At 43.9% G+C, this 13859-nt stretch overlaps 1 protein-coding gene across 2 annotated transcripts in view; it reads right to left on the reverse strand.

The window, feature by feature from the left end:
* The window catches only part of BRAF (B-Raf proto-oncogene, serine/threonine kinase), an 86362-nt gene extending 81198 nt beyond the window's left edge, over positions 1-5164 (reverse strand). For both annotated transcript variants that reach the window (XM_050325475.1, XM_050325476.1), the window contains exon 1: positions 5002-5164. In XM_050325475.1, coding sequence (XP_050181432.1) covers positions 5002-5133 — 132 coding nt within the window. In that variant the 5' untranslated portion in view covers positions 5134-5164. The remainder of the gene's footprint in view (positions 1-5001) is intronic.
* Between the last annotated feature and the right edge of the window lie 8695 nt (positions 5165-13859).

Here is a 13859-nt window from a genome sequence, read left to right on the forward strand (position 1 = left end):
ACCCTCCAGAGGCGAGTGGTTCAAACTGAAAATAAAACTTGCACTTGGTCAGAGTGCATCTCAGAAAGAAAAAGAAAAAAACCTGCTACACCTGAAACAGTTTTTATGAGAGGCTGGACTGGAAAACAGTTAGAAATTTCATGATCAATTCAAGCCTTGTTTTGTTTCTCTTCTAAGTACAAATAAAATTAGACTTCCTTCTAAATCAAATTCCCTCCAAAATATTTCATGCAGTCAAATTTTTCTATAGATGTAACAATTAATTAACCTGAACTACAGATTTGTGACGAGTTAACAAAGTGGAATATTGCAGCCTTAAGGAAACCTATGGGGTTTATCAGTTTGTTCTAAAAAATACCTGCCATCAAAAGGTACCTTCATTATTTAAAAAAGAAAAAAAAAATCAACCAAAACCCAAATCTTATTTGTTCTACAGTATTTTTAACTTCATGGAACAACAGAACTGCCATTCCTGGCTAAACAAGCGTCAAGAAGGATATTATTAGAACAGCTTGAAAAATAAAAAGTCATTGAGTTTAAAACAAAATACACAACAAAACACAAACGGGAATAGCATTAGTGGCTTAAGCAACAACATAAATTAACAACAACAAAAAAATATCAGTACTAAACATTCTGTACCCAAACACTTTGTGGATATCCACAGAGACAAGAAACAAGCCTCCCAAGACATCAAAACTTTTCAGAAGCCACTACTCTATTAAGCAACTTCTGTGTAATCAAACAAGCTTCCACAGGACAGAGCTGTTAATCCTATTGCCTTTTGGGAAAAACATCATAAGCAGAAATCTCTTTAATATCCCAAATAAACTCAGGTATTTCAAAGTTGTGTGCTAACATTCTATCTACCTTGCCACAAAAAAATCATAAAAAGGCCTAAGGAAAAAAAGATGAGAGGTTATCAAGCCATCGTCTTTTCTACACCTGGATCAACTTTCCCCCATCATTCCTGACATATGTTTGTCTGTGGAGGTGATAATCTATTAATGGGCATTTTATAAATAAGTTAAGAAAGTCTATTTTAATGCTTCCCTGTACCTAGCCATAAGGAAAATTATCTCAGAGTAACATGAAACCATCTCCTCTGCTACCATTCAAACTCACTACTTCTGGTAGTAATGGCCACAAGCTGGTGAATGACTTATTTGGATTCTTCTTTGCAATAGATTTGACAATTTCCATTTCTTTTTTAATCTCAGGGGTTTTTTCAGTCTTTCTTCAAAGATCTGACCTTCTAGACTTTAGATCACTTATTATTCTTCCCTAGACTCTCCTCAGCTAGACCAAGCATTTCTTGAGGCTGGGACCCAAAGTCAGACAGAGTATTTAGCTACAGCCTTTCCCATGCTATGCAAAACAAAAGAATTCTTTCACTTATCCTTTGAGATACACTACTGCAGAATATTAGCTGCAAGATGCTTTACATCCCACTCAAGTTTAACTTGTCCTCACAGTTAAACAGGATGTCATTCAAAGTCTGTGGAGTTATCTCAGTCACTGAACACAAATGTAAGGAAACGTAATTGAGATCGAACATAACACAGTGATGTAAAAAACCACTCATATGGTTTTAACTTTCCAAACTCTCTGAGAACTAAAAAATTTAAAGGAAAGTTGTTCTAATACCCAACACAATAGGTTCCCTAAACATTACTGTAACAAAACTAGCCCCAGTTTTACTTGGTGTATCTATATTATTTTATGAGAACCCACAACTTACTTCATATTGTAAGGTTAGAGGTACCTTTTCATTCTATCTTCGTTTTACATATCTTTTCACCCACTCTCCATTCTACTCTTCTTCTTAAATCTGTTTCATAGGATTAAGGTTTCTAAATTTATAACTAATATTCATGCAGGATAAATTCCAGCATTGCTGCCTAGAAAATGACCGACCATCCAGCAGCTCAGGCCCTCACTTCACAGCCTTCAAAGTAATTTTGGTCTTACAAAGAGCAGTTCAGGGCACAAAGCTCCGAGCACAGAAAATCCCATTTGAATTATTTAATATTGGTGTAAATAATCTCGAGCAACAAGAGCAGAACCTTTCCTCCCAGCTGTCACACACTCCTTACTATATCAACAACCCTGTAATACTCTGAAAACCTTCCATCCAAACAATCCCTTGTCCCATGAATTCATCCCGGGGAAGAAGCCAACCAGTGTGCCTCTGGACGCCAGCTCACATCCAGGCCTCCGAGCACCAGCAACCAAAAACAGTGGATGGAAGAGGGAAATTTCTGTAAATCCACTTGCCCCTACTCCTTTCAGATCCTTCTGTCTCCAGGAAGTACCCATTTCCTAGTTGTCCATATGAGTGCACAAGCAACTACTCTTGCCAACCTTGAATTGTAACATGGGGGGGGAAAAGCTTTAGCAATTACTTTATTATAAGAATTATTATACTGATTATTAGAGGATTTTCAGTATCGGCAATTAGGCTTCCGAAGCAATTTCTAAAGTCCCAAATTCACTATTTGATTAAAAACTGGTCATGAGTTGAACAATATGGCTTAAATTTGTTTTTCAAAGCCCCAGAGAATTCATAAGGGATGCTGATGTAGCTGTAACCAACACAGAGCACTCCATTACAACCTCAATATGGAACACCCCCTTAACCAGAGGGCTCCAACTTACAAGTGAGTGTAAGATGACTTCAACATCTGTGCAGAAATTATTGCTGTCCACCCCTTTTAAAACTAGAAACTGAGTGTGGAACTGAAGGCTTACCTTCTGGGAATCAGGACTGCATTTCCCTAAGGACTTACAGGAACTGAAACTTTTCCAGGTATCTCCTCAAAATCAATAAGGTTATGCTCCTTGACAGATTTCCACAGCAAGGTTACTTCTAAAGCTTAGATTTACCTTGTCTGGAAGGACTGAGACAAAACATTAGAACATGGATTTGCATTAGAGCCATGAGTCAGTTAGAAGCACTACACTATTTTTCTGACTTATGCCACTTTGAATTTGCATTATTCTGTATGTTGACTTGGTTTAGTATTAAGGATAATTTCCATTTTCACTGTGTCAGCAATTTTTTGGGCTTGACCTTTATTAAAGGTACAGGTCTAGATGAAGTAATAGGTGTACTTATACAGTAAACAAAACTTAATTACTTACAACTCAAGGAAGAACTAGCTAGCTAAAGAACAAAATCACATCAGAAAATAAAAACTCTAGAACAAGCTCTGCCTTAAGACCTGTGTGGTTCAGTATTTCCAATGTATAAGAAGTTTGCTTTTAAATAACACGAGAATATCCCCACACACTTCCTAAATACTTGCACCCATACTGGCAAAGTCCCAACCTTTCTGGTTGGCAGGTGTTCCCTCTCCCTCACATAGGAAAGGTATTCAGGATGGGGGCAAAAGCAGCCACACTGTGTAATTTACCATTTGGAATCAAACCTAATTACTGACACAGGCTAAAACATTTTTCAAGTTTAAGTGACTTACAGCAGTTTAACAAACACCTCCCCCCTTGGTATGAAAATTGATTTTTAAAAAAATTCCTGCCTCCTGCCACTGCTTTTCCCTCTCTTCTCTCTTATTTTGCAGTTTATCTAACCAGCTCAGCTGTATTGATGCTATTGTTCCAAGGGCCACAATATAAACTAGTTATTGGAGTAACTCCATAGAGATTTGGTTTTTATGGCAGAAAATAACTGAGAAATTAAATTTCGTGCACAGCTGCACCAGCACAAACCGGGCAAGAGAAGTCAACGAGAAGCTTCTTAACCTCACTTTGCTGCTGAAGGTGTTTGTTAAACCCCACTCTTCAGGTATTTCAGTTTCTCAACCAGTTGAGAGTTTCTCCTTACTCAGGGAAGTTGGGACTGGACTCGCATTACTCAAGGCATTTAATCACCCTGCTGGGTGGGTGTAAAATAGAGGGTGCCCTGCTCAGTTTTGCCTGCCCTCAGCAAGTACCTCCTTAGAATGAGGGAATCAATCTCACTTCTCCTGAACATCCACAGGGGCAGAATCCTTCCCCATTTCTCCCTTCTGACCATCGCCCCAGCACGAGCTCTAGTAGTTGTCAAACTTCTCCACTCATTAACTCCACTATAATCCACTATGCTATTAATAAATAAAACGGATTAAAAAAACTTGTCTTTGGTGAGCTGGGAATCAAACTGCACGCCTCTGAGAGCTGCTGATCAAAGCCAGCTCATTTTCCCTGCTAGAGGCAGAAAGAAGAGGTCACCAGGTGGGCTTGGTCCCTCACAGGGCCACAGGACTGCTCACAGGTGAGAGGTCCTGTGCGGCTTGCACAGACACACCGGCGAAAGCTGAGCTGAAATAATCCCCAGCGAGTTCAGGACAAGCCGGCAGAGCTCCTGGCGCCTGTATTTCCCCCCAGAGCAGAGCAGAGCCGGTGCACGGCTGGCTCGGATGCCTACAGTGCCTGGGTTTGCAAAGCGCCTCGCGTTGTGAGGGCGCAGCGTGTTCCTTCCCCCTGCCGAAAAAACATCTCAGGAGCGTTCGCAACTCACGCTGCAGCCCCGGCAAAACAGGTAGTGCCGCTCGCCCTCCGTGGGATTGGGAAGTTAAGTAATAAGCCCCAAAAACACAGGAAGTATGTAAGAAAGGCACAAACCAGAGGCCCGACATCCTCCGTGCCCCCACAGCCGCCAACATTTCTTCAGACCCCTTGTGCAAAGCCGGGGCGCGTCCACAGAGGGAACCGAACCCAACCTTGGGGGGCTCGAAATGCATTCCCCGTGTTTCCAACCCACCGGGGTGAACCGATGGCCAAGCCCCCGCACCAAAGCCCCGCCGGCCGCAACCCCCGCGGGGGCACCGGGCCGGGGCTCCCCGCGCCCTGCCCAGCGCGGCCCCGCTCCTGCTCCTGCCCCCGCCGGCTCGGGCCGCCCCCGGCACGGCACGGCACGGCACGGCACGGCACGGCACGGCTGGGCCCGGGCCCCGTGCCCCGCGGGCGGGGGCTGCAGCCGCCGCCGTGCAACGGCCTCACCTCCTCCGGGATGGCCGGGTCGCCGCCGCCGCCCCCCGCGTATCCGGAGCCCAGCGCGGGCGGCTCGGGCTCCATGTCCCCGTTGAAGAGCGAGGCCCCCTCGGCGCTGCCGCCGCTGCTCAGCGCCGCCATCTTGGGCCGGAGCGCCGGGCCGAGGGCGGGGCCGGGGGCGGCCGCGTCCCCGCCGGGGCGGCCCCAGCCGCGACCCGTAGCGCGAGGGGCGGGCGGCGCGCGCGGCCCCGGCCCGCTCCCAGCGCCGCCGCGTCACGGCCCGGCACCGTGACGTCACACGCGGCACCGCCGCGCGCCGGCCCGCCTGACGTCACCGGGAAAGCACCGTGACGTCACAGCGCGGCCGCCCCGGGAGCTCGGACGTGGGCGCGCGCCCCGCCCCCGCCGAGGCCCCGCCCCCCGGCCCCGCAGCGCCCCCTGGCGGCCCCCGCCGGTGCGGTCCGGTGCCCGGGAGCGGGAATCGGGAGCGCCGGGGAAAAGGGTTGGGACCATTGCAGGGGGGACTGCGCGTCCTCCCCAGCCGCGGCCTCAGCGGCAGCGGGGAAACCCCGGACAAATGCGGGAGAGCGGTGCCCACGGGATTAAACCGAGGAAGGAGTGGGATGCCGGGCATCCCTCGGCGAACAGCGGCGCGGCGGCTCTAGGGAGAATCCTGGCAAACGCGAGCCGCACTCCCAAAAAGCAGGCGTTAACCTGCTGGCTGTAACTCGGGTTAGAACTGAAATAATCGATTGCCAGGATCGATAAAACATCCATATTTTTCCCATTGACAGCAGCGGGCCGTGGGCTGCCCGAGCTGGCGCTCTGTTCACAAAGGGCGCTCCAAGCGAGGGAAAGGTCGGGTCTGGCTCAGCAGGAATCAGGACCCCTCCTAATAACTCTCTCCCGTTCTCCGGCTGGCTTTGTCCAGTCTGGAGGTCTGGGAGCAGATCCCTGTGGCCGAGTGTGCATCTCGTCTTCCCTGATGACGGGACGTGCAGCAATTCTCCCGACAGCCCGGCTTGCCAGGGATAACGGGTGGGCTCACACAGCGGGACCTGCCGTGGCCTCCCGCCCCCTGGTGCGAGTGACAGAGGGACCGAAGCGGCGCTTCGGGAAGTGCCGCTCCCTCCAGCTCAGGAGCGAGAGCGAGCTGGACTCGGCCCTTACTGCTGCCCCCAAAGATGCTCCCGCCTTGTACCCCGTGCCTGGGACCATCTTTCCCCAAAGTGCCACTGGGCTCCCAGGTAAAGTAAAACCTGGACCCGTGTCGTGTCCTTGTGTGCCACACCCACTGAAATGCTGCTTACACACACGCAAGGCGTTCGCTAAACCAGGGGGTTTCAGCTGCCGTCCTGCTGAAAAGGTCGTTGTTACAGACACCGAAATGGTAGCAGTATTTTAATGCATTGCAAAGAAAAGCCACTGTATACCAGAACAGCAGCGGGACTTCAGAGAGCACAAAGGCTGTTGTAACACAACCTGATGCATTTTATTGTGGCCAATTACAATATACTAAGTTGAAATACGCAAGTGCAAACATCCTTATCTTTGTTTCGCTTCAGCTGTGAATGTGTAAACACACAGCCTCTTAACATAATAATCCTGGTGATAGATTTGAGATTTATATTTCACCTTTCATGCTGGGGCCATCGGCGTGGAAAAGTCTTTCAAGTTCAGTTCAATACCGGCAGTACTGCAACTGGTAAATAAACACAACTTCAATTTACTGTGCAGACACAGGAAAAATACGATGGAGTCGGAATTACCAGACTCTGACGTTATTGGGGAAAGTAACTTTGGGCATGAATTTAACTGAGGGTCTCTCCTGTAGAGAGCTATGCAGTATTAACCACCACCCGAACACAGAAATAAGCAAAATAATCTGGTTAATATTAGTTAACATTTCAATGGATTTTGATGGATCTTCTAACAGGCTACACTTTCCTAAGAGAGGAGGGGTTTTCCTGTGACTGGTGGCCTGCAGTGCAGTCAACAAAAAGGCTGCACAAGTACATAGACTAAGCAGTTTGCCAAGTTTAGAAATTTCTCTCTAATAGCCACATTAATGAAAGGGATAATTATCAGCAATTCCTGTTATGTGATGGGAATGTGTGATGGCAGTGAAAAATGCACGCAGGCCCTGGAAAATAACACCCATGCTGAGGACTAAACACTGGGACAAATCTCTCTGATCTCTGAAGGAAAAGACAACAGAGGTAATAGGAGATGGCTCTCCAGGCACACAGCCTGTTGTGGAAAGGCCAGCAGAGTAATATAGGTTAACTGACAGAGCGGGTCCATTCATTTCCACGAAATTTATACCAAGGGATAATTTAGTCTCAAGGCACAGAATGTAGTCATAGCCTTTGTTTTATTCCCCAAGCAATTTATGTCCAGGGCATAGCCCTAGCAGTGGAATTAGTAGACTAGCAATCTTTTAACTTGTAATACCTTTCCCAATGCTTTTAGTACTCTTGGGTGCCTTCCTTCTGAGCTTCTGATTTTTTTTCAGAATATTTTCATTCACATAAAATACTAGACTTTCTTATTACATTCGATGTACCACTGAAGAGCTGCAATTTTAAACCATAATTCTGAGAACTAGAAACACAGCAGAATTACCACCTGCAATCCATGAGATAAAAAAAGAAACACCTAAAGAACTATTTTAAAATATTGTTGTGGTGGAAGGAGACAGAAAATCTACTATTTATGCTATCCTTTGCTTTTGATTAAGGGAATCCACACCTAGTAATAAATGGAATTCCCTATTGCTTCACATGGTGGCCATTTGGCTCCCTGCCTAATCCATCATGATGAAACATAAATCATTGATAACCGGAACTTTCTTGGCAGTATGAAATCCTATCTACTGATAACTGACAGCATCAACATCTTTCACAGAGACCAGCTTTCATTACCAACATAGGTCAAAATCAAACTTACAGCCTAGATGTGAAAGGCAGGTTTCTGCTATCAAATCTGTGGGCTGCTGGCTGGTTGACTCCTACAATGCAGCACAGCCAGTTTATCTGGTAGTGCAGCAGGTAGTGTAGTGCATACTTGTAAATGTAAAGCCTGCCACCTCCCATCAAACTCTTGGTTAATGCATTGGGGTTTGATCCTCCTCGGAATTTGTTAATTTTAACTCGGATCAGAAAACAGGTCCAGCTGTTAAACCATAAAGACTCTTCAGCTAGACTGCCCACCACTAGAACTCTTGCCTGATCTAATCAACGCTTGCACTTTCAGAGAACAATGTTTTAATGAACCAGTAAAAAAATTATAGGACTACCTCACTGTGAGCATTTGGACACATCTTTTGTGATCTTTATCTCTTCCCCCGCCCAGAAATAGTGAGATACTCCAAAATATGAATGTCCAAAAGAGATATTAGATGAAATCTCATCTAATTGGTCTCATTTACTACATTCTTTCGATAGAAGACAGTATCTCAAAAAATCCTAGCCTTCCATTTTCTTAATCAAAGACTTACAAAATTTGCATATTGATATGATAATTGGTATGATTTTTTAAAGTGGTGTGAAAACTTGATACACATTGGATATCTGAAGTGCCCTTAAAATTTACCCGAGTTTCAAATAACTGCTTAGCCTTTTCACGCACTGAAAAGACAGTTATTTGTCCCATACATGGTGGCATTTGTGCTTGGCCCATGCATGTTTGAAAGTGCTGGGTTAAATTCTCAGTCTTAACAGAGGATATACAGGTCTGCATGATTTGTGAAAACACAGCTTGAAATGACACTGGTCATGTTCCCTGTTATATTAGACAGAAAACGTGAAGCAGAACAAATATTAGGCTGTTGTCCAGAGTTCAACCATTTTCTGATTAGTAGTCAGAATAATACACACTTAAGAAAATTACTTCCCTCTCCAGGAAAAGAATGCTGAAGATATTTTGTGAGGAAATAACCCATATTTTTTCCCCTCTCTTTATCCCCTACATCTCACTCAGTTTAAGATGTACTATACATATTTTTATATTTCTAAGAATTGCTTGCTGTCTGATTGATGCAATGTGAGGTAATAGAGAAAACAAGGCTGCTATTTTCTTTTTTAAACTGTTTCTGTGCAGATCATATGTATTGTTTCCTTTGGAACTTCCTGAGAACTAGTTCAGGACATTTACCGACCTGTGACTCTGCCAGACCTGAAAAATTCATAAATACTGTGAGAAATTAGGTAATATTGTGATGATTTGAGCTTGCAGCTGTACATAAATACCAACAGATGTGGCACAAGGGACCATCAGGAGAGTGCATGAGCCCCAAAACCACTACTAAAGAGAAGCAGCAGCCAGTGGAAAAGGAGGGGAAAGTTGGGGTAAAAGATTAGATGGAGAGAGAATGCAGTAGAAGTAGACGCTGGAGAAGAAGGTGCAGCTCTCCTAGGAAATGAGAAGCAGATGAAAATAGGGAAACAAAGGATTAAGAAACACTGGTTTTCCTGCCTGACATACTTAACTAAAACCAGGACCAAATCTCATGTTTGAGAAGATTAGTCAAGACCTATCTGTTCCTGTAGCATCCCTGGTCATTGCTTTAACACATTCAGCTTGTTCAGATATCTGATTTCTGAGTCCTTTGTGTTGGATACTGATAAGCTGATCAGCTTTAAGGACTAAATAGTTTTAGATTCCTCACATTATTATTCCAGCGTGAATAATCACATTTTATAACTCAAAACCATTCCATTCAAGCATTAAAAAACCCCCCTAATGTGATTGAGTGTGTTCCAAGAAAGGGCAGGAAAGGATACCACCTCAATCATTTTGCTGTTCAGAAAATGACTGTTCAATTATGTTTCAGTCTTGAGATTTTTCTTCAGAATATCCAGGCTAGGTGAGCGTCTCCTGGCCTGAATACCTGCTGTAATTTGATTCTCCAGCACTTTACAGACATGTTGGTGACTATCTACATCTCTGATCTAATAAAAGTGTAGATAGTAACTGCACCTTGCAGTTTCTAGCCTCTTCTCTGAGCAGAAAAAGTCCATTAGGGTTGGTATTGCCCTGGAGTAAGGAAACTTTAAGAGTCCAAAAAAGCTAAATCAATAATAGGAATCAAATACAGAATCTGCAGCTTTGACGTGGAAGAGAGAGAACATGGTGACCTATCATGGTTTTTCAGGGCAATACCCCACATAGCTGGATTTTTGAGAGTTACTGTTCTTCAATGATAGGTCAAGTAGTATGGGTAACCTTTTAAAATGAATTCTTATATTGTAATATGCATAGGCACGTCTTATGTATTTAAACATAAGTGCTTTTCAATGACAGAGTCAGCGTCGCAGTTCATCATCCATCTTTGTCTTTTAACCCCCACTACCACCGAGACAACACAAGCCTCACGGACATTTAGTCTCTCCCATAAAGGCAAGCTGCCTGCCAAGCAAGTAGGAATTGGGACAGTCTCCCAGCCCTGTTGCTATGTTCTCATCATACCTGGGAGTATGCACTTGGCCAAAGGCAAGATTTCTGGTGCAGTGGTCAACGGCTTCTCAATGTTTCTGATGCTGTGGATTGCTTGCAGCTTGCAGATATGCTGAAGGCCCTTGGATGTGGGTATTCCTTTTTGATATAATGAGACCTCTCTCTGCAGAAGATACATTCATTTTGGTAAATGAACACAATTTCTGTTACCCCCCTCTGGGGGAATTCTACATGACTCCAGCTCAGATCTTCGTTTTATCTTATTTTTAAGTGGTTTGCATGCCTAGTCAGTACCCTACTATCTGTCCTCAGAGGGCAATAATGTTTATTAATAAACTTGAAGATGCTATCAAACAACTTGAGTCTGAAAATACAGAGACATAACACACTGTTGGCTGTATTGGTGTCAGGCAGCAGAGCAATATTTTGGCAAACATCACAGCATACAAGCAGAACGAGTAAGTGCAAAAGCAGAAAAATAAAGAGGCTGCAGCATTACTTTCCAGTTGCCAGTAACAACTCTGATTCTGTAGCCTAATTTTTACTTTCTGGTTTGTGCTGTTTATTAAAGAAATGCTTGTGAAGTTCAGAGCTTGTGAGCAACACTTAGCTGCACATCTGTTGCACCAAACAGACCCAGGACAAACAGGCAAACAACACCACGTGCTGCCTCACACGCAGCCTGTGTTCCAATCATCTCCCATCCACTCCAGAAATATTGTCTGGCTGGGTGGCATCTGCACTGCCTTACTCAGGGGTTTCTATCCTATATAAATGTGCCAGCTGGGACAAGCCAGCTGAGACCACTCGAGGTTGGAGCCTCCACTTAAATGTTCCTGTGCCTACAAACTAAACACAGCACTAAGTGACATCAGCTGAAATGTAAGTCATACCTCATTTGCTTAAATAAAAAAAACACACAAAACCACAACTGCATAAATTCTGACATCTTAGAAATAATTAAAAAAAATACAATAACATTTTCAGCTAACTAGCCAGTTCACTACTGAATGCAATACCCTCACACCTTCCAGATCACCTGACATTGCCTGTTGCTTCTCCAGAAATATTCTGAGCAGCAGCATGATGCTGCCTGTCACACACACAGGCTCCTTTGCAGGAGAAATTGGAACAGTCACACCTTGTCCAGAGTGGTTGCTGGTTGTAAATAAGGCAGCATCACCCAGGGGCCAGCACAGCCCACCCTAGCTGTGCTGCTCCACTCTCTCAGAGGATGAGGCACTCCTTAAGCCACCTGAAGCTCTCTGCAGAAACCAACGCATGGCACCCAGACAGACTTACATTATTCTGATCAACACTGAATATCACTGGGGAACAGCTCCTGCATGCACAGACATGACAGAGTCTCTGGAGAGATGCTGTTTCATCAGCCCTGCCCTGAAGAGACCGCTGTCAAAGGCTAAAAGGGACTCTGTATGCTGGCATAGGATTTAACTACCTGTTATGCAGAGGTAAATCCCACTGATACCAGCTGGAGATATTCAGCATTCACACAGCTTCTGGACCACTTCTGGAGATGTAGGACTCTGGAATCACATTTTAGACATCTGCTTTTGAAAGGTGGGGGGGTCAAGTGATGCCATTCACTTTTATTCAGGTAAGACTGTAGTGGAAATTGAGGAATGGGATGCATTTACAATTATATATTTGCAGTAACACACCACTGTGTGTGGCAGTAGGATGGCTTTTAGACTTTCTGGACCTCAGGTGGTTTCTGCTCCTAATACCATTAAAAGCCTATTTACTGAAGCAGCCCATGAAGCAAACATCAGACCCACAGAAACAACAACTGAAGTGGGAGAGACCCTCTGAACTCTATGAAATATTCACAAACAGCTTTAGGAGACCCTGGGATGAAGTGAAGTACTTTCAAGCATAGACAGAAAACCTAATGGATATAAAAATCCTTTTTTAGCTCTTGGTGAGATTTGTTTTCGCAGACCTAGCTATGATATGAGAAAATGTATTAGGTCATCCAGTCTGCCTCCTCCTCTTCCAGGAGAGAAGTGGTCCCAGCACTACTTCTTATAACATTTGGCTCAGCCTAGCTCTGCCTGACTCAGACAACATAAGCCAAACCCACTTCTTGGGAATCTTCGAATTTTTTATAAATATTTGACTTTGTGGAATTTCCCCCAGTATTCCACCCAGAACAATTCAGCACAACACGTATAAAGACACTGCGATGTCACAGTTGTTATCCTGTTGATTTCATACTTATCGCCTTAGGCAACCCTAAATAATTTCTCAGCCAGTGTGGTGGTGATGTCCCTCTAATATCAGTCATGCTCCTCCCTGTTTGGAACACATTATAGCTGTGCTCTGCTGTGACTGAGACTTCACAAGCAAATCCTTTCAGATGTTTTCCTGTCTGTTCTTTCCTCTCTGTAGTCAAGACATTACTATTATTACACTCGAGAAAAACGACAAGGAAAAGAAAGGAGAAAGATGTTGAATGGAAAGGCAAAAATGCTTTTTTTTTGTGCTCCCCCAGCTGTGCAGGCACAAAAAGATTCATCCTAAATGGATGGCCCACATATAATTTAAGTTTTACTTCTAGGATTTATGATGAGGGTATTGTTTTCATTTTTGCTTACACTTCCATGCCTCATAAATCCTTTTTTAAAAAAAATTATTATTAGAAGATTTTGAGTTTTCCATTGTGGTTTGGACAGTTCAGAAAAATGATGCTGCACCTAGAAGAGGTTAAACAGGAAAAGTTTCTGCTCTCACACATCTCAATATCAAGATAACAAACAGAAAACTCCCCTGAAGGATTTTGTTTCCAGGATCTACTCCCAAGGGATTGTACAAAAAGTGCCACAATCATTTACAGATTACATTTGTTTTCTTTGCATACTATCCTTTCTGCTTCAAAAGAAAGGAAAAAACCCATACAAAACACAGTCATTCCCTCATCAAAGCTGCCTTGCAGATTTGTGAAGCTTTTCCAAAACACAGAGACTTGGTTGATTGCTGTTTTTTAAAATTACCCTAAAATGGACTTCAAACTCAAAGTGGTAGAGGAACATGTACAGACACTTTAGCATTTCAAAAATATTTACAGTTTAAGAAATATGTCACCTTTTTTTTAATTTTTACAATCTGACCAAATCATAATTTTTTTCAGCAATTGAAGTCTCTAACATGTAAAGCAGAACAGCAAAACCACTAACACATCGCAGCTTATCTTATGTATTAAAAATTTCATCATTGTTGCATACAATCATCCCTCTGAAATAAAGCTCTGAAATACACAGAACCACAGCCAGATTAAGCTGCTCTTTACACAAGGTTCTCCTGGGGTAAATTCCCACCCTGGAAGCAGCTTAAATTCATGACGCTATTCACTAAGTGATCATTATTCTAATTTTACTCTTGGGGAAACA

The sequence above is a fragment of the Myiozetetes cayanensis genome, unplaced genomic scaffold, assembly GCF_022539395.1.
Source record: "Myiozetetes cayanensis isolate MyiCay16 unplaced genomic scaffold, myiCay2020 scf3, whole genome shotgun sequence".
Lineage (NCBI taxonomy): Eukaryota > Metazoa > Chordata > Aves > Passeriformes > Tyrannidae > Myiozetetes > Myiozetetes cayanensis.